At 38.3% G+C, this 21,542-nt stretch overlaps 1 protein-coding gene across 2 annotated transcripts in view; it reads right to left on the bottom strand.

The window, feature by feature from the left end:
- Positions 1–4,902: 4,902 nt before the first annotated feature.
- The window catches only part of CREB3L2 (cAMP responsive element binding protein 3 like 2), a 395,423-nt gene continuing 378,783 nt past the window's right edge, over positions 4,903–21,542 (bottom strand). For both annotated transcript variants that reach the window (XM_030215916.1, XM_030215917.1), the window contains exon 12: positions 4,903–8,347. In XM_030215916.1, coding sequence (XP_030071776.1) covers positions 8,272–8,347 — 76 coding nt within the window. In that variant the 3' untranslated portion in view covers positions 4,903–8,271. The remainder of the gene's footprint in view (positions 8,348–21,542) is intronic.

Here is a 21,542-nt window from a genome sequence, read left to right as displayed (position 1 = left end):
TATCTTCTCTGGCAAATGACGGACCTTGCTTGCGCCCCCCCCCCCCCCACCCTTATATTCCTCTATTCCTCCCCTCCCCCTTTCCATCCCCTTAACCTTTCCTTACTCCCAAACCTCCCCTCCCACTTCACCCTCCCTTCTCCTTCCTCCTGCATTAACCCTCGCTTGCCTTCAGCTCAGTTGTGATCGGCCTCTCCTTAAGGGATTGGCCTCTTACTTTTCCTTTGCTTGCAATATTCATGTTTTATATTTGTTACTGTATTTGTTTTTAGACTCCTGAAGAAGGCGCTACAGCGCCGAAACACGGCTGTGTTGAGTCAACCATTTGCAATAAATATCATTGTGTTATTAAAATATATGTCTCCCCCATTGTTTGGATAGAGCCTATTTTCCCCATCCCTCCTTTGTTTTCATCCCAGATAGTAGCACAAACTTGATCAAGTTATGATCACTGTTTCCCAGGGGACCCAACACCTCCACCTCTCACACTATGCCCTGCACGCCACCAAGGACCAGATCCAAAATGGCTCCCCCTCTCGGCAGTTCCTGGACCAGTTAATCCAAGAAGCAATCATTTATTACATCTAGAAATTTTATCTCCCTGGCACTCCCTGATGTAACATTTATCCAGTCAACATTGGGGTAATTGAAATCACCCACTATTATAGTATTGCCCAATTTGCCAGCTTTCCTAATCTCTGTAAATATTTCTTCATCCGTCTGTTTGTTCTGTCTCTGCGGATAGTAGTACTGCCCTACAAGAATATTCCTTCCCTTCACACATGGAATTTCTATCCATACCGATTCCATGCTGTTTCATGTGGAATGTTTGTTTTATTTGACTCAATTCTCTCTAACATATAGCGCAATCCCCCCTCCAGTTTGATCCTATCATTGAAATACTTGAACCCCTATGTTTTTGTGGACTCCTTTCTGAAACCCATAGTACCGTTGGTCAAATTTTATATCTGTGACTCCTCGCATGCTATCAATTTGCTCAATGAGTTTGATGGTGATCTGATGGATCTCATTCTGGCTACTTTCGATTTGGAATCATTATATACCAATATTCCTCAACAACAGGCTCTGAAAATAATTACTGATGTGTTAAATGACAGGGGTACTAATACTCAAATACCCACAACATTCATTGTCCAGCTAGGATCCATAGCACTCCCAAGAAAATTATTTTTGTTTTCAAGGAACATTTTTTAAACATATTAAATGCACTGCTATGGGTGCTAGCATAGCTCCTGATATTGCTATCTTATACATGGCTTTTTTTGAACATCTGCACCTTGAGACTCATCCTTATCTAGAAGAACTTCATTTTTGGAAAAGATACATCAATGATGTCCTCGTACTTTGGGAAGGTTCCATTGAAAAACTCCAGGAATTCGACATGTGGATCAACATTTTAGACAACAACCTGAAGTTCACCATGCACTATGACCTCCAAAAAATTCCCTTTCTGGATATCTTGATCCAAAAAGATGCTTATAACATGTGGCGGAGTGGCCTAGTGGTTAGGGTGGTGGACTTTGGTCCTGGGGAACTGAGGAACTGAGTTTGATTCCCACTTCAGGCACAGGCAGCTCCTTGTGACTCTGGGCAAGTCACTTAACCCTCCATTGCCCCATGTAAGCTGCATTGAGCCTGCCATGAGTGGGAAAGCGCGGGGTACAAATGTAACAAAAAATAAAAAAAATTTTTAAAAAACAATATACAAAAAACCCACGGATAAGAACAATTATCTTCATTTTCAAAGCTACCACAATAGACATCTTAAGGAGAACTTACCACTATCTCAATTTTTGCGACTGAAGAATCTGTAGTAATTATCATGACTTTGAACACCAGGCTGTACCCATGGCAAAGATATTCCGGGACAGGGGTTACCCAGAACAATGTATTTCTAAGGGCATCAGTAAAGCAATGGCTGCAGACAGAGAAGAATTACTGACACAATGTGAGGAACGGAAGAATCCTGATATCGTATGCAGTCTGAAGTTCTCCAATCTCTCTAAAGATATTAAAAGGATATTACGCAAGCATTGGCATATCCTTGAGGGCCATTACTGTTTCCAGAACAAATGGCTTACTGTGGCTGACATGCGCAGCAAAAATATTAAAGAGATCGTAGTCCCTTTGGCACTCCCTGTCACTTTACCTATAGCACCTCCATTTATTGGACATAGACCATGTGGTTCCTGCTCTGTATGCCCATCCTCTATGACCATTTCAGTATTTATTCACCCGCAAACAGGTAAGGAATACCACCTCAAACACTCCTGTAATTGTAACACGGAAGGGGCAGTTTATTTAATTCTTTGCCCCTGTGATCTCATTTATGTGGGAAAAAATACCAGAAAAATCAAGACAAGAATAATCAAGTACAGAAGCAACATCAGGAGGAACAATGTAACAGCACCACTGGTTCAACATTGTATTGACTATTCACACAATCTCTCTGATCTTCGCTACTTAGTATTCAAGATTATTAAGCCATCTTGGAGAGGAAGTTACACAGATAGGATACTTCTGCAACACGAACAAAGGTCTATTTTTGAATTGAATACTGTCTCTTCTGCTGGTCTTAAGATGGAGATAGACCTTTCTGTGTTCTTATGAACACTCTCCCTCATGAGTATGATGCATGTTTGTAGATTATTCCTCATCGAGTATGATGTATAATTTTATTTATGGTGCCTTCCACTAAGTTTAAGAATATTTTATTTCAATTTTTCTGATTTTATCTATGCTGCCTTCCACAAAGTTGATACAGTGTTTATCCAAAAAATTTTTTAAAAAAAGAACAAAATTTTTAAACATTTTTATTTATCTTTCATCATGTTAGTATGTTTTACACTTTTAATTCTTTATGAAAATACTAGTAAAACAGGCCCGTTTCTGACACAAATGAAACAGGCGCTAGAAAGGTTTTCCTCTGAGTGTGTATGTTTGAGAGAGACGGAGAGAGAGAGAGAGAATGTGCGAGTGTGTGTGTGACAGAGAGAGAGAGTGAGACTGCTGGGTGCGAGTGTGTCTCCTCTGTCCCCCCTTCAGTCACCCAGCGATTCTCCTCTCTCCTCTGCCCCCCCTTCAGCCACCTAGCAACTCTCCTCTCTCCTCTGCCCCCTCTCCAACTACCCAGCGATTCTCCTGTGTCCCCTGCCCCCCCTCCAGCCACCCAGCGATTCTCCTTTTTCCCTTGCCCCCCTCCAGCCACCCAGCGAATCTCCTCTCCCCTGCCCCCCTCCAGCCACCCTGCGAATCTCCTATCTCCCCTGCCCCCCCAGCCACCCAGCGATTCTCCTGTGTCCCCTGCCCCCCTCCAGCCACCCAGCGATTCTCCTCTCTCCCCTGCCCCCCTCCAGCCAACCAGTGATTGTCCTATCTCCCCTGCCCCCCTCCCCTCCTGCCACTCCTCCACTTTAATCAGCATATATTAAATTCCCCCCATGTGCTACAGAAAAGCACCGAACACATCCTATATACTAAAACGCACCTCCAAAGTTCTGAAGCCGAGAAAGCGAAGCCTTCAAGCCTTGAAGCATTCGTGCGCTCTGTAAGGCTCCATCTCCTCAATTGACAACACGTAGTTCCGGAACGTTGCAGGAATGCTTCAAGGCTTGAAGGCTTCACTTTCTCGGCTTCAGAACATTGGAGGTGCGTTTTATTATATAGGATGTGTAATTTATTTTTATGATCTATTAATCAACACATTTATAGGTTATTTATTTGAGATTGTATAATACTCCATTAAGTACTCATCTAATATCACTTAAAATGTCCTAGGAACATTTGAACACGGTACTATTAATGATCAAGTCATCAGTGTTACTACTTCGACTGTTGAATAAGCTTGGGGGTTTATCCCGTTCCACCATTACACATAGAAATTTAGCAATGTAATATAGAAACTCTCTGGTTTGTTACAATTTCAAATTATATACTACAGAGATCAGATTCTGCCCCTATTTAGCAAACAGGACCTTACTACACAGCTTACAGGACCTTGAAAAGTTAAATGATGGTGCTATCTTTTCATCCTCTTTCAATATAAGCACGCAATGGCGTATGCGTCTCTTTTGGCGGTTTTTACACCGGCAGCCTCTGGTTTGATAAAACAGACAATTAGCAGTTTCTGGTAAGTTGCTGGATATTTTGTCTGAGATATTTTCTGCGACACCCCGATCGGCCTCTGAGAACATTGAAGTCAGCCGTTACAGTTGTAAACGTTTAGGTTTATTTAAAAGTAATTACATTTTAAATATATATATATATATATATATATATATATATATATATATATATATATATATATATATATATATATATATATATATATATATAAACGTCAGTATTTCACAGTTGTCCAAAAATTTGGTAGATCTGGCCGTATTATATAGTGTGTAAAAAAAATGCAGGATACTGAATACAAGATAACAGCATGTATGGCTAGTAGATAGGGAGTAAAGTCTCAGTTTTATCTATTTATTTTAAATCTCATACTGTGATCTTTCTAAAAATTTCCTTTGACGTTTTAAGACATTGTCCTAGTTTAGGAGTACATATACTTACTCTAAGTTCACTTGAACAAGCTTTCTATGTAAGTAAAGTCCTAATTTTAACAATTTTTTTAAAGAACTCATACTGTGATCTTTTTAAAGTCTCCTTAGACGTCTTATTTATTTATCTATTTAGATTTTACTCACACCTTTTTCAATAGTAGCTCAAGGTGAGTTACATTCAGGTACATTCAGGTACTCTGGATATTTCTGAACGTCTCTGTCATAGAAAAATGCTAACCAATTGCTCTGTCCCAGGAGGGCTCACAATCTACGTTTGTACCTGAGGCAATGGAGGGTTAAGTGACTTGCCCAATATCATAAGGAGCAGCAGTGGGATTTGAACCGGCCACCTCTGGATTGTAAGACTGGTGCTCTAACCACTAGGCCACTCCTCCACTTTGTCTTAAGATGTTTTCTTAGTTGAGGAGTATATATACTCATTTTAAGATCACTTGAACAAGCTTTTTAAGTAAATGAAAGTTCTTTTGGTCGTAATTCATTAAACTTCTGAAACTTTACACACACATATAGAGAGTTGCTGGCGCATTATTAGAGATTGATCGGGGCAGTATCATAGATTGAGGGTGCCATAGCATTTTTCTATGACAGAGACGTTCATTCAATCTTGAATAGGCAGAGGTGTGATGCATAATCAATTATTGTTTACATCGGGGCACAAAAAGTTTTGTTTCTATATTTTTAAATAATAGTGAGATTCACAAAATGTGTTGTTTCTATAAACATTTTTAATAATAAAATTCACCTTTCATGCTTCAAATTAGGTAATATATTTGGATTGCTTGAATATCTGTCTAGATTTTGAAGGATCATTCTGGTAAGCCCCTCCCCCATTGTTTTAAATATATATTAAGATTTGTTCACATATAATGGTTTTAAACATATTTCATGATATTTTATGACACTGTGTTCTGCATAAAGAAATTTTATGCAATATTTTTCTTATATGGCAGCTATAAATATGTCTATATTATTTTTTATTTATATATTATTTTTATGTCAGTTATTTGATGATTTGGTTTCACCATGATCCCTTTGGTTTGACTATAGTGACATTCTTATACATTATTTTGGTCCTCATTTACTCTGCTTTAAGTTTTAAAACATATATTTTATATAATTCTAAATGTTTAGTAATTAATCTGTAGTATTTTTTTGATTGTGATTTTTACTGTTCATTTGTTTAAATGGTTGATGTTTACTATACTATTTCTTAGAAATATATGTGTAGTATGTATTTGTGTTTTTGTGTCAGACCCCTGAGGCAGGTGTTTGTGTGCCGAAACACGCCCTGTGTCGGGTCATTTACACATTAAAGGACAACATTTATCTCTATCCTGAAGGCCCAGTGTTGCTTTTTTGTTTCTGTAAAAGATTTTGCCATCTGACGATTAATCTAAGAACACGTATTGAATGACAAATTCCTAGGTATGGATCTTTCCATGTATTAATATTTTTTGTATGTATATGCATTTATGCATATGGTTCATATTTTAATTATTTTATAATTTTAAACGTTTTAGACCCCTGATGCAGGCCAGTTAGGCCGAAACATGAGTCGTGTCGGTTCTCCCTTACTGTTTAAGAAGAACTTTTAAATAAAGACAATTTTTTGACACCATCTGCGAGAGGTTCTTGTCCTTTGCTCTACTGTTTCATGCTTGACAAATTTTACAAGACCATGATTTATCAGTTCCAAGCAGGAAGCATATCCAGACAAGAGATCCTCTATCACAAGCTTCAAGAAAAATCAGCTACTAGAGCTCAAGCTCAAAACATGGTGCTGCTGATCATGAAGTTCAAACAAACATGCATGTGCTATTAAGAAGGGGACAGGCGGGTATCCAATATACACACCCAGGGGAATAATCTGAGAATGGGATCTAGGTAGAGGGAGGGACATCTTTCACTGAAAAGCACTTGAGAAAGGAACATTTTTAGGAAACAATTAGAAGAGAAATGGAAACTTTTTAATCATAGATTTTTAGTTGCTAAAAGAAGTATCTTACATTTAAAAGTGTGTGTATAAGCTGAGAAGTGCAAAGGAAGACAGCAAACTGTTGAATAAGTAGAGGGAAAAGGAGTACATTAAGAAGACCCAATGTATCTATTCTTACGAAAATCAAGTTGGCATTAATCAAAACCAGAAGTTCCATAACTAAGTCACAGAATTAGAACAGCTCTATATTCTGGATAATGAAAGACGACATTTGCTTCTTTTCATATTTATAGAGTATACATTAAAAAAGATAGAGGATCATTATTTTTAAGTTAAAAATACACATTGGTTTCTGGAACATGGAAAGGGGAGGGTTGCCATCTTTGCCTGATAACAGTTGATCTAGTCCTGTGTTTACAGCAAAGCATAAGAGAACCTGTAGTCTCGCTTTTCTTAAGAAATGCAATTGGGAATTCAGAACTTCAAATTCCTTTATGCAATGGGGTGAACATAGGACTGAATCGATACTGTCAGGCAAATCTGGAGCCATTTGGCAATATTAATGTACAGAGAACGCTCATTTTAAAAATTATAAGTAAATTTCAGCAAAAGCGAATAAATACTATTTACATAACGTAAGAAAATGGGGATGCCCTCTGTCCAAAAAGAGCAGATTTCTTAACAGTGCGCCTATAAACATTTCAAAAAAGTACTTATTTTATAAAGGCAACATTCCCAGAACTAGCCCAATAATACATGCTGACACACATTTATACCTGCTCTGGTAGGTTTAAATGTGTAACTATACTCTATGCGCATACACACTTATTTTATGAAGTACATGTGTACATCACAACTCTAACCCTGCTCCACCAAACTATGCTCCTGGGAATGTCTACATGCAGTTCACATAAGAGTAGGCACTATGCTTTGGTGTTCCTATTTTTCACTCATGTATACCCCATGCAATTTTATATTAGTATTTTGTGTATGTAAAATATGTTCTACATGTGGAAAATGCTTTATAAAATTACCCCCAGAGTACAGAGACTGAAAAGAAATAAGCAGAAGTGTGTCTGAAGTAGGAATACAACTGCGATGTGAAACTGCAACCAGTTCTGCAGTAATTAGAATGTAAGGCAAGGCAAAAAAGTTGGATCAATCATTGTGATATTCCCCAACATAAGGGCTACCAATGGCTCAAAGTTTATTGTACTCCTGCTGGAACTTTACTACTGTTTCAAGAGGCATCTCTTCTATCTCTCTAAGCCACTCTGCTTCTCTCTTGCCCTCTACTATTAATGGCAAGACCAAATGCAAACAAACTTTTGTGCTACTCAAACAATATGAATCCCTTTTGTACACTATTCACACCCACACCTCATTTTTTTGGTTTCAAAAGAATGAACAAAACCCTCTGAAGAAACATCTGATTACAATAAGGTGATTTCTGAAGCAATTACTTTGAAGTACTCTCTTGGATGCCTCATAAGGAGGGGCAGGTGAAGCCAGTTTGGTCCAGGACTATGGCGATTTAAACATTTCTGGCACATTTGTCAGCAACCACACTGTGTGGCATCTCCAAGGGAAGAAATAGTTGATGGTAGCAATAGAAGAGGTGAAAGATAAGCTGCCTGCAGGGAGAAGTCACAGCCCTCTCGCCTTACAGCAAGTCAGCTGCCATTGTTTCTTGTCCTTTGGTCTGATGATGGGGATAGAGATGAAATTGTCTTCTATCTCTCAAAAGGTGGCATTGATTCTTCTGTCAATTTCAATCACTTTCAGTGTTTCATTGGTGCCCAGTTCAGAGCTAAGCCTAGAAAATAAAGACAGAATCCTGTAACTAGAAAGATACCCCCATACAAATATCATATGGTCTTGACAGCACCAATAGGAGGTATTTAGAAACCAATTTTAAAAGGAATTTCCATAAGGGAAGTGTATTACCCATGTAAACAGGAGATCTGAAAACTGACCAATCTTAATGCAACTAAAGTTTATGTACTATCTTAACTGCATTGCGAGGAGGCATTCCTGGAGATATGTAACTCAAGGGAGAAGTAAACAAGTACACTATTATCAAATCTGTGTGCATACTTGTCAAACAAAATGCTAACTGTAAAAGAAGCAGAAGCTAGTGGCAATTTTCAAAGAGAAATTACATATATATATGTACTTTTGCTTTAAGAACTGGTACAAAGCCTAAAAATATAATAAAGGTTGTCTTGCCCTAATATAGCAATATTGAGCTCATCATGATTTACATAGTAATGAGATACAACCTGCAAATGTATGTAACACAGCTCATTACTAGGTAAAAATCATAATGCAACTTGCGATGAGCAAGTCATGTTATGGACAGTGCATTTTTTCTACCGAAAAAGGTGCCAGTACTCAAATCCAGGCCACCCTTCAGGGACCCACCCCACAATAGCCAGGCCCCCTGCAACCAGTCACAAGGCAGAATTGGTGTGTAGAGCCTGAGCACTTTCATTAAAAGTTGAGGTCCATGGGTTAATTTTAGCAAACGATGGAAAAGGTGCCGGTACTCAGTACCCACAAGTACCCCCTCAAAAAAAGCCATGGTTATGGATATAAAATGACGATAAAATACACAAAGTTACTCACCTGTAGCAGATGTTCTCTGAGGACAGCAGGACATAGATTACCACAGATGGGCAACTTCACTGATGCTGCCCTAGTTCGGATGCAGACCAGTGTTCAAAGCCTTTGGCAGACCCGACCACACATGCCTGCGTGACTTCTCACATGCCCAACTCATGCGGGAATCTCAGTTGTATAAAAAGCATAGCGAACACAACTCCTTGGGGAACTGAGAGGGATGGGGTAATCTATGTCCTGCTATCATTGGAGAACACCTGCTACGGTAAGTAACATCACTTTCTCTGAGAAAAGCAGGGCAGAAGATTACTACAGATGGGTATCCCTAGCTACCAGGCTCATCAAAAACACCAAATGGTCACAGATTTGCAATGGCAAGGCCAATCAAACAATAACTCTAAAGAACCAAAAATTCCCTATTGTAAAGGTACTGCCTGGAACAGAAATGAATGGGGCCTAGGAGGGTGGAATTGGATTCTAGACTCCAAATTCTGCAGGACTACCTACCCAAATGTCTTGTCGGATATTCTGTTCCAAAGAGTAGTGAGAAGTGAATGTGTGGACCGAAGACAATGTCACAGCTCTGCATATTTCCTCAATGGAGGCTGATCTCAAATGGGCTACCGATGCAGCCACGGCTCTGACATTGTGAACGACATGATCCTCTAGAATCAGCCCTGTCTAGGCATAAGTAAAGGAGATGCAGTCCGTTATCCAACTGAACAAAGTACATTTATCAATGGTTGCCTCCATCCGATTTGGAGTCAGGAAACAACAAGGCAGGCAATCCGCCAAATCCAATGTGGAAGATAAAACAAAGAGGCAGATCTTGTAATACACAGTCTTTATTCATTAAAAAGCTCCCAGATTTCAATCATCTGTGCCCGACATTGCCATGTTTCGCCAAAGAAATTGACCGAGTCAGAAGCAGAAGAAAAAAAAACATTCAAAAATTCAGATATTAGCATATCAACTAAAAAAACAATAAAACCAGAAGGGAACTCCAAGTAAAAACTATACAAACGTTTAATACCCAAGATATAAAAATGCTACTGCATCAATACATAAGAACAGAATAAATAAGTAGAACTTAAAAGTACATCAACATGTAAATAACTATAAAAGAACCTCTAATATAAATTAAAAACCAACTGAAGAAAGGTGGGAGAGGGAAAACCAGAGGCTTACCCAGCTGATATGAAATGGCAAATGTCACTGTGTCTGGTCCAGCAAACAAAATAACGCAAGCACTGTCTGACAAGAAGTAAAATAACCACCATGGTTTAAAACACACAAAAGCTGGAAAAACCCATCTCAAAAATAGGATAGAGAATCTAAAAAAAAAAGTTTACTCACATGCTCCTGTACCTGGAAGCATTTAGTTAGAGGTAAAACAAACTTGTTATGACACCCTTTTAAACCTAAGGATGTCAAGCATTCATAATTACTGTTAAAAAAAAACTTATTAAAAATACTTATTAAAACATACCCTAAAACACTGCTTGTGGTTTAAAAAAAGGTCCGTAGTGAATTAAAAAAAAACAAAAAACTGGCAACAGAATTGTAATGCTAAAATTAACCAGACCCGGAGTACTTTAAAAGCAACCTGAGATGCACTAGAATCCATAAAAACCAAAATCACTAGAAGAAACCATCTTAAAAGTTCTTTAAAACGTGAAAATAAATTAAAATAATGGTGGAACACATTGAAGACTGTTATGCTTTCCAATGATGTCAATGCGTTTCAATGACACCATCAATGCATTCCAATCACGGAAGAGGTTTCAAAGCCTCAAATGGTCTGAAATTCTTGAAGAACATATTTGAAACATCTCCAAATGTACTAAAACATCTAAAACCAAAAGATCATCAAATATGGGTCCCATCCATCCATAAAAGCTAAACATAAAATTATAAAATTATAAAAATAGCATTAAAAAACTGTTTGTCAGTGCAAAACCATGAATAACATGCTCAGAACAATGTGAAAAACATCACCCAGGCTTAAAAAGACAGAAAAAAAATTCCTAAAATGAATAAAAAAAAGAAGTTATATAAAATACTGAATAAAAAAAAAATCATAAGAACATAAACAGATCACAAGAACAGAGAAAAATATAAGTTTCGATTATCAACATTCTATGCTTTCAATGTCCAGGACTAGGAAGTGGTATGCATATTACACTAGGCACAATCACCTCTTTTCCCTACAATTACCCTTATTTGCAGAATTACACATAAAATCCTTATACTTGTTTCACAGAGCTCCCCTTCCCCCTTTTATCATGATTACAACTGCATCAATAATGAAGTGACCCAAGGGTACTCAAAGAACTCAAGCATGAAATTGCTGATCTGCTGTTAGTAATATGTAACCTGTCATTAAAATCATCGGTAGTACCTGAAGAGTGGAGGGAGGTCAATGTGACGCCGATTTTTAAAAAGGGTTCTAGGGGTGATCCGAGAAATTATAGACCAGTAAACCTGACATCTGTGCTGGGTAAAATAGTGGAAACTATTTATAAAGAATAAAATTACAGAACACGTAGGCAAACATGGTTTAATGGGACAGAGTCAGCATGGGTTCAGTCAAGGGAAGTCTTGCCTCACCAATTTGCTTCATTTCTTTGAAGGCGTGAATAAACATGTGGATAAAGGTGAGCCAGTTGATGTGGTGTATCTAGATTTTCAGAAAGCTTTTGATTAAGTTCCTTATAAGAAACTTCTGAGAAAATTAAAGAGTCATGGGATAGGAGGCAAGGTTCTGGTGTGGATTAGGAATGGACTATTGGACAGAAAACAGAGTTAAATGGTCTTTTCTCTCAATGGAGGACGGTGAACAGTGGAGTGCCGCAGGGATCTGTACTGGGACCGGTGCTATTTAACATATTTATAACTGATATGGAAATCGGAATGACAAGTGGTGATCAAATTTGCAGATGACATAAAACTAGTCAAGGTTGTTAAAACATGTGTGGACTGTGAAATATTGCAGAAAGACCTTAGGAAATTGGAAGACTGGGCATCTAAATGGCAGATGAAATTTAATGTGGACAAATGCAAGGTGATGCACATTGGAAAGAATATTCCGAATCATAGTTAACCTGATGCTAGGGGTTCATCATGGGGGTCAGAACTCAAGAAAACGATCTTGATGTCATTCTAGATAATACACTGAAATCTTCTGCTCAGTTTGCAGTGGCGGCCAAAAAAGCAAACAGAATGCCAGGAATTATTAGGAAAGGGATGGTGAGTAAGACCAAAAATACTATAATGCCTTTGTATCGCTCTATAGTGAATTCACACCTTGAGTATTGCGTTCAGTTCTGATCACCATCTCAAAAAAGAGGTTAGGGTTCATCAGCTTGGAAAAGAAACGGATGAGGGGAGATATGATTGTGGTCTACAAAATCCTGAATGGTGTAGAACGAATAGAAGTAAACCGATTTTTTAATTATTTCAAAAGTACAAGGACTAGGGGGACACGCGATGAAGTTACATGGAAATACTTTTAAAACAAATAGGAGGAAATATTTTTTCACTGAACAAATAGCTAAGCTCTGGAACTCTTTGCCGGAGGATGCAGTAACAGCGGTTAGTGTATCTGGGTTTAAAAAAGGTTTGGAGAAATTCCTGGAGTAAAAGTCCATAGTCTGCTATTGAGACAGACATGAGAAGCAACTGCTTGTCCTGGGATTTGTAGTATGGAGTGTTGCCATATTTTGAGTTTCTGCCAGGTACTTGTGACCTGGCTTGGCCACTGTTCAGAAAACAGGATACAGGGCTAGATGGACCATTGGTCTGACCCAGTATGGACTACTCTTATGTTAATAGAAAGAGGCCAAAAGGAAACAAATTAGGTAATTGACAAAATCTATAATAGAACAATCCTATGATGCAAACCACAGCTGGCCTACAGCTACCAGAAAGATTTGCAAAGCCTCACTAACATCTAATACAATCACGGAGGTTTTTGGTTGGGGGTCCAAAAATTCAGTTACCTTCAAAGGACACAAAATAACTGTAAAAGTAGTTTCAAATTATAGCAAGCTCCTAAGGTCAAGAATCTTGGCCAAAGTGTCAAGAAATCACACCCCTTCTTCTAGGTTGCTTTTCACAAGGAAATATATGAACAGACCCCCAAAACTTCTAATTTATATCACAGAATCATATCTGTGAGACTGTAGTTAGTGGGGTTCCTCAGGGGTCTGTGCTAGGACCGCTGCTTTTTAATATATTTATAAATGATTTAGAGATGGGAGTAACTAGCGAGGTAATTAAATTTGCTGATGACACAAAGTTATTCAAAGTCGTTAAATCGCGACAGGATTGTGAAAAATTACAAGAGGACCTTACGAGACTGGGAGACTGGGCAGCTAAATGGCAGATGATGTTTAATGTGAGCAAGTGCAAGGTGATGCATGTGGGAAAAAAGAACCCGAATTATAGCTACGCCATGCAAGGTTCCACGTTAGGAGTTACGGACCAAGAAAGGGATCTGGGTGTCGTCGTCGATAACACACTGAAACCTTCTGCTCAGTGTGCTGCTGCGGCTAAGAAAGCGAATAGAATGTTGGGTATTATTAGGAAAGGTATGGAAAACAGGTGTGAGGATGTTATAATGCCGTTGTATCGCTCCATGGTGCGACCGCACCTTGAGTATTGTGTTCAATTCTGGTCGCCGCATCTCAAGAAAGATATAGTAGAATTGGAAAAGGTGCAGCGAAGGGCGACTAAAATGATAGCGGGGATGGAACGACTTCCCTATGAAGAAAGACTAAGGAGGCTAGGGCTATACAGCTTAGAGAAGAGACGGCTGAGGGGAAACATGATAGAGGTATATAAAATAATGAGTGGAGTGGAACAGGTGGATGTGAAGCGTCTGTTCATGCTTTCCAAAAATACTAGGACTAGGGGGCATGCGATGAAACTACAGTGTAGTAAATTTAAAACAAATCGGAGAAAAGTTTTCTTCACCCAACGTGTAATTAAACTCTGGAATTCGTTGCCGGAGAAAGTGGTGAAGGCGGTTAGCTTAGCAGACTTTAAAAAGGGGTTGGACGGTTTCCTAAAGGACAAGTCCATAAACCGCTACTAAACGGACTTGGAAAAATCCAAAATTCCAGGAATAACATGTATAGAATGTTTGTACGTTTAGGAAGCTTGCCAGGTGCCCTTGGCCTGGATTGGCCGCTGTCGTGGACAGGATGCTGGGCTCGATGGACCCTTGGTCTTTTCCCAGTATGGCATTACTTATGTACTCTGATCGGGCTCTAGTTCAATAGCCACTAATAAATTCAATGAAGATGACTGCAAAATTTCCATCAAATTCAGGCTAGCTTAAGCCTCCTCCTGTTCAGAAGATTTAATATTCTCATTACCGCCTAGTACATTCAAATATTATGGCTGCACTGTTGGGGAGTGAAGTCAACAGGTATTCCCATTATTGCCAGAAGGGATTTAGGGAAATTCAAGAATCTCAGATTGTTCCTTCTCAACTGTGACACCTCTGTGAGTGAGCATTTTTCAGGATTGCAGCACTGCATTATCACCTTATGGTGAGAATTTTAAGAGAGAATTTTAAAACAATCCATAAGTACATAAGTAATGGCACACTGGGAAAAGACCAAGGGTCCATCGAACCCAGCATCCTGTCCACGACAGTGGCCAATCCAGGCCAAGGGCACCTGGCAAGCTTCCCAAATGTACAAACATTCTATACATGTTAATCCTGGAATTGTGGATTTTTCCCAAGTCCATTTAGTAGTGGCTTATGGACTTGTCCTTTAGGAAACCGTCTAACCCCTTTTTAAACTCTGCCAAGCTAAACGCCATCACCATGTTCTCTGGCAACGAATCCCAGAGTTTAATTATGCATTAGGTGAAGAAAAATTTTCTCTGATTTGTTTTAAATTTACTACACTGTAGTTTCATCGCATGCCCCCTAGTCCTAGTATTTTTGGAAAGTGTGAACAGATGCTTCACATCCACCTGTTCCACTCCACTCATTATTTTATATACCTCTATCATGTCTCACCTCAGCCGTCTCTTCTCCAAGTTGAAAAGCCCTAGCCTCCTTAGTCTTTCTTCATAGGGAAGTCGTCCCATCCCCACTATCATTTTAGTCGCCCTTTGCTGCACCTTTTCCAACTCTACTATATCTTTCTTGAGATGCGGCGACCAGAATTGAACACAATACTCAAGGTGCATACAACGGCATTATAACATCTTCACACCTGTTTTCCATACCTTTCCTAATAATACCCAACATTCTATTCGCTTTCCTAGCCACAGCAGCACACTGAGCAGAAGGTTTCAGTGCATTATCGACGACACCCAGATCCCTTTCTTGGTCCGTAACTCCTAACGTGGAACCTTGCATGACGTAGCTTTAATTTGGGTTCTTTTTTCCCACATGCATCACCTTGCACTTGCTCACATTAAACGTCATCTGCCATTTAGCCGCCCCGTCTCCCAGTGTCGTAAGGTCCTTCTGTAATTTTTCACAATCCTGTCACGAGTTAACGATTTTGAATAACTTTATGTCATCAGCAAATTTAATTACCTCGCTATTTACTCCCATCTCTAAATCATTTATAAATATATTAAAAAGCAGCGGTCCTAGCACAGACCCCTGAGGAACCCCACTAACTACCCTTCTCCATTGTGAATACTGCCCATTTAACCCCACTCTCTGTTTCCTATCCTTCAACCAGTTTTTAATCCACAATAGGACATTTCCTCCTATCCCAGAACATGAAATCTTTGAAGTTAAGATGATGAAATACTTTGATGCCAGCAAGACAGGGCTTAATTTATGTTTGTATGGTTATATAAGAATCTGTTAGTGATATGGAAGCTTGCCTTAGTGGTGTTAAAATGCTACTGGGATTTTTAAGGATAGTGCTTTAGCTAGGGGAAGGGAAAGGGGAGGGGTACTTCTATTAGTGCACACAGGAAGTTTGGAAGTTTTTAATGGGACTATGGAGGTAGAGTCTATTCTAGTGCTACAGGGAAGAAGGAGAGGGGGTTATAATCAATACTTTTCCATGTAGTCTTTCTATTATAATAGAAAGACTACATGGGAAAGTACTGATTGAACATAGAAGCATTAATTCCACTATTCCAGTAGTAACTGGTAATGGGAAAGAAAAAGAAATAGGAAAACCTTGAGTTATTTACACCCTACCCTTTAACTAGAGTAATAACAGAAGCCATTCTCATCCCAGTATGCTTTTAATTAGTGCTTGTTCTGCCTGTAATAAAGTGGATATCATCAGAGATTTGGTTGGATTTAAAGCAGAACTTTGGTTTAAGGATTATGAGAGGCCTAGATCTAAAGCTATTTGCAGTTATACTATTCAGCCATCGAAAAGGAAGGATAAAAAAAACTGAGGCTAGCAATTATATACGTGGGTTTTCTACAGATGTTTATGTTTACTGTACTTGATATACTGCATTTCTTAAAGGCACAAGGCAGCTTACAATCAAAATGAAAGAAGAAAATGGGAGGGGAGGGGACTAGAAATTCTTTCAACTGAAATTAAAATGTGAGGGTGATTACAATGATCTGGGATTCCTTGTCATTTAAAGACCACCAGTAAATTAGAGATCAATGATGGAAGAGGTTTTTACTGTGAAAACTCTACAGGTGATGCAATTTCATAATGTGGTTACTTTATTTATTTTTTGTCTATTAGATTGTAAGCTCTTTGAGCAGGGACTGTCTTTCTTCTATGTTTGTGCAGCGCCGCGTACACCTTGTAGCGCTATAGAAATGCTAAATAGTAGTAGCAGTAGTAGTAGTGGTTATTGTAGGAGATTTTAATATGCATTTGGAAGAGGTGCTTGATTCAGAGGTGCTTGATTTTTACATTTTATGGAGAGCTTGGATTTAAAATTGATTAATAGAGGTCTCACACACATTAAAGGACATCAACTGGATGTTATTTTCTGTTCAACGGATAAATTCAGATATGAACTGGTACATGTGTGGTTAATAGAACCATTGATTTGGTCAGACCATGTGTTGATAGAATTTACTGTTCAAATGTAGTTAAGAAGGTGCTTTGAATAATGGAGTAACCAATGCAGTGGAACATGCAGTAGCTACACAATACTATTTAGCAGACTAGGACATCTTAAGAGTCAACACAATCAGGTTTTCACAGTTTATAAAGCACAGAGACAGTAGCACCAGCTGTTATAACTGAATTAAGAATCACATTATACAAATCCCAGCAGGTATTTTTGATGCAATTAGATCTATCAGTGGTCTCTGTTCCTGATCTGCTACTACTGCACTGATTGATCTGCTACTACTGCACTGACTGATCTGCTACAGGAATAATGGACCGTTTTAAGATGGTTTTAAGGTTTCCTGAACAGATTTGTTGGTACTCTCCTCTCCAGAACCTGTAAGCCATATTGAGCCTATTGCTATGCGGGGAAAATGCGGGATACAAATGTAATAAATAAATAAATAAAAGTGTGTTGGCAAAATCAAATCTCTTCATCTTGGACTTTGGAGCAGGGTGTCCCCCAAAGATCCCCACTCTCCACAATACTTTATTAATCTGATCTTAAATCCTTTAGGGGATCTTGTTCATCTACGTCAGTGGTTTTCAACCCAGTCTTCAGGGACCACCTGGCCACTTGGGTTTTCAGGATACCCACAATGAACATGCATGAGAGATTTGCATGCATTGAAATGTATGTTAAAACAGTCAGTGCACAATACTTCTATGTGGTGATATCTGTGCAGTTAGCATGGATACACTTACCACCTCCTCAAGAGGAAATAAAAAAATGCATCTGCATTGGGAATAACCTTAATGTGTAATAAAGAACTTCTCAGTGTAAATGTTAGTGTATGGTAAGTACAAAATTTACTGCACTTTAGTACAAAGGCTCCCATGTTAAGTGACTGTTTTGTGTTATGTTTCCCTTTGTGCGTGGCTTTGATATATGAATCAAAAAAACATTTATCAAGTTTTAGATAAAACTAAACCAAGGTTAATGAGGTTAGAATGGACTGTAGAGGTGTCCCAGGTGAGTCTCACCCTGTGTGCAACTGAGGCCTACATCCATATACAGGCCTGAACCTGAATCATCTGTATAAACAACTCTGCAGCACATCTAAGCGCGAGAATTACAGCAGTGTTCACTTCTACAGTTTGGAGTAATCCTCACAGAGACATATTTATCTATATTATATTTGTCCTTTGTGTAATCTAAGAGTATTTACTGTGTGTGTTTTTCTATTTCTACTGTGTATTATATTTTGCTATTATCTACATAATAATATATATTTCACATATTGAAATAGTGTTTCTTTGGAAAGTACCAGCTGAATAAGAACTTGGGTTAGGCGCTGTTTTCTTACTGCAATGAATATCCCCTAAGCAATGACAAGTCTATATAATTGCTATATTAGGTGAACGTGGTCACTGGGCTTTTGTTTACCAATACGGTGATTAGCAGACAGCATACCACTACAGGACAGCTAAGTGGAAATACGATAACAGGTCTATAAAATCATGAGTGGAGTGCAATGGGTAAATGCAAATCAGCTGATTACTCTTTCAGAAAATACAAAGGCTAGGGAACATGCCATGAAGTCACTAAATCCACCTACTATGGTATCCTAATTTAATAGAGGGGGTATTACGGTATCTCACAAAACATTACCCAACTCTCAATATACTTCAACCATTCTTTTATATACATTAAAGGGTATTACTTGCATTTTTTTGGATCCTTCAGATTTCCCTATCACCACCACACAGGCTAATAACGTGAGCCAGGCACTTTTGTGGTGGGTAGGTATTCCTCATTTGATCCATTTAATTTTACTTTTAACAAAATGTTCTTATATTTTATAAAAATCAAGTTCAAATTTCCAAAAAAAGCACTTAGCTTCAAAACTGGAGCATCGCTTTACGTTCTTATTTCATTTCAAAAGATTTTAGCACAACTGATCACTCATCTCGGAGATTTGCACCGACATGAATTCACGTTTCGCAACTAGTGCTGTATCAAGGTATATCTCCTTAAATTAAAAAACATATATTAATCACTGGTATTTTAGCAATCCTCAACAGTAACTTTCGCAATAAAAATACCTCAAACGAGTCTGGAAACAATTTCCTACTTTCTCTTTCATGTTTCAAAGATGGCCACGGCGTTCTAGCTGTTTAAATAGGGGAATTTCTCAAATCTTGCGTCAGTATTTTACTAGCACCAATCCCACAGCTCCAACCATTAACTCCTCCCCTTTCCTTAAATTACTGACATCCACTCGATCTCTCGATTTAAACCTTTAGGTTGTACAGAGTTTAATGAAAAAATCCATGATTGTTCTTTATAATTTAAAACGTTTTCAATATTACCACCCTCCCACCCTACTTTAACATGATCAATTATTCTCCATTTTATATCCGTAACTTTATGATCATATTCCATCCAATGTTGTACAAGTGGGGCTTCCTCTTTTTTTATTTTCATCATATGGACGGGCACAGAACAGTTGCTAGTGGAATTTTTAAAATGGATAAATACCTTGAGTCCAGATTTAAAGTTAACCGCTTTATATGATCAAAAGAGCATAAATTTTCTGGATATTCATATTGTAAAGAGGACAGGAAAAATTGCTACATCTATTTTTCGAAAAGAAACGGATCGTAATAACTACCTTCATTTCACAAGTTTTCACCCCTATCATCTAAGGAGTAATTTACCTATTGGACAGTTCTTGAGATTAAGAAGACTCTGTTCTTCATTGACAGAATTTAAGATACAAGCAGAAATATTAAAGGGCCGCTTTAGAGAGCGAGGATACCCTGAGATGATCTTAAAAAGAGCTTATCTGCGTGCACGTTTTGCACAAAGGGAATTATTACTTCAAGAACGACGGGATGAGGAGAGAAATGATGAAAAACTAATATGTGTTCTCCCGTTTTCATCCTTGGCCAAGTTTGTGGTTCAGTCCATAAGGACTAACTGGCATATTCTACAAATGGATGGGATGTTTCCGGAAAAACCACCGATTGCCTTTTCTAGATCTAAAAACATAGGTGAATTATTTTCAAAAAAGAAGAAAAGGATGTTTGAAGATGAAACGGAATATCCACAGCATAATTTGCCGTAGTAAATGTCAATGGTGTGATCAAACCTTGCCAGGCTCTGAATGGACTGATCCGCAAACCAAGCAAGTAATAAGATCACGCACCTCTACTACCTGTTTAACGTCTATGGTGGTATATATAATAATATGTCCTTGTGAAAAAATTTATGTGGGTAGAAGTAAACGACCCGTAAAAGTACGGTTAAACAAACATAAATCCCGGATTCAAAATAAAAAAGAGGAAGCCCCACTTGGACAACATTGGATGGAATATGATCATAAAGTTACGGATATAAAATGGAGAATAATTGATCATGTTAAAGTAGGGTGGGAGGGTGGTAATATTGAAAACTTTTTAAATTATAAAGCACAATCATGGATTTTTTTCTTTAAACTCTGTACAACCTAAAGGTTTAAATCGACAGATTGCGTGGATGTCAGTAATTTAAGGAAAGGGGAGGAGTTAATGGTTGGAGCTCTGGGATTGGTGCTAGTAAAATACTGACGCAAGATTTGAGAAATTCCCCTATTTAAACAGCTAGAACGCCGTGGCCATCTTTGAAACATGAAAGAGAAAGTAGGAAATTGTTTCCAGACTCGTTTGAGGTATTTTTATTGCTAAAGTTACTGTTGAGGATTGCTAAAATACCAGTGATTAATATATGTTTTTTAATTTAAGGAGATATACCTTGATACAGCACTAGTTGCGAAACGTGAATTCATGTCGGTGCAAATCTCCGAGACGAGTGATCAGTTTTGCTAAAATCTTTTGAAATGAAAGAAGAACGTAAAGCGATGCTCCAGTTTTGAAGCTAAGTGCTTTTTTTGGAAATTTGAACTTGATTTTTATAAAATATAAGAAAAACATTTTGTTAAAAGTAAAATTAAATGGATCAAATGAGGAATACCTACCCACCACAAAAGTGCCTGGCTCACGTTAATAGCCTGTGTGGTGGTGATAGGGAAATCTGAAGGATCCAAAAAAATGCAAGTAATACCCTTTAATGTATATAAAAGAATGGTTAAAGTATATTGAGAGTTGGGTAATGTTTTGTGAGATGAAGTCACTAAATAGCATATTTAAAACAGATCGGTGAATTTTTTTCCCCCACTCAACCCACAATTAAGCTCTGGCATGTTTTCTGAAGGATGTATATTTCCAGGTATGCCTGGTGCACTATAGCTTAAAGAGCTCGAGGCAGCGCTCCAAATGTGCATGCACCATGTCTTCCCACCTGACTTGCAAGCACAGGACCAGCAGCAC

The sequence above is a fragment of the Microcaecilia unicolor genome, chromosome 10 (genome assembly GCF_901765095.1).
Source record: "Microcaecilia unicolor chromosome 10, aMicUni1.1, whole genome shotgun sequence".
NCBI classification, from domain to species: domain Eukaryota; kingdom Metazoa; phylum Chordata; class Amphibia; order Gymnophiona; family Siphonopidae; genus Microcaecilia; species Microcaecilia unicolor.
This window is presented reverse-complemented; position numbering and strand designations above follow the sequence as displayed.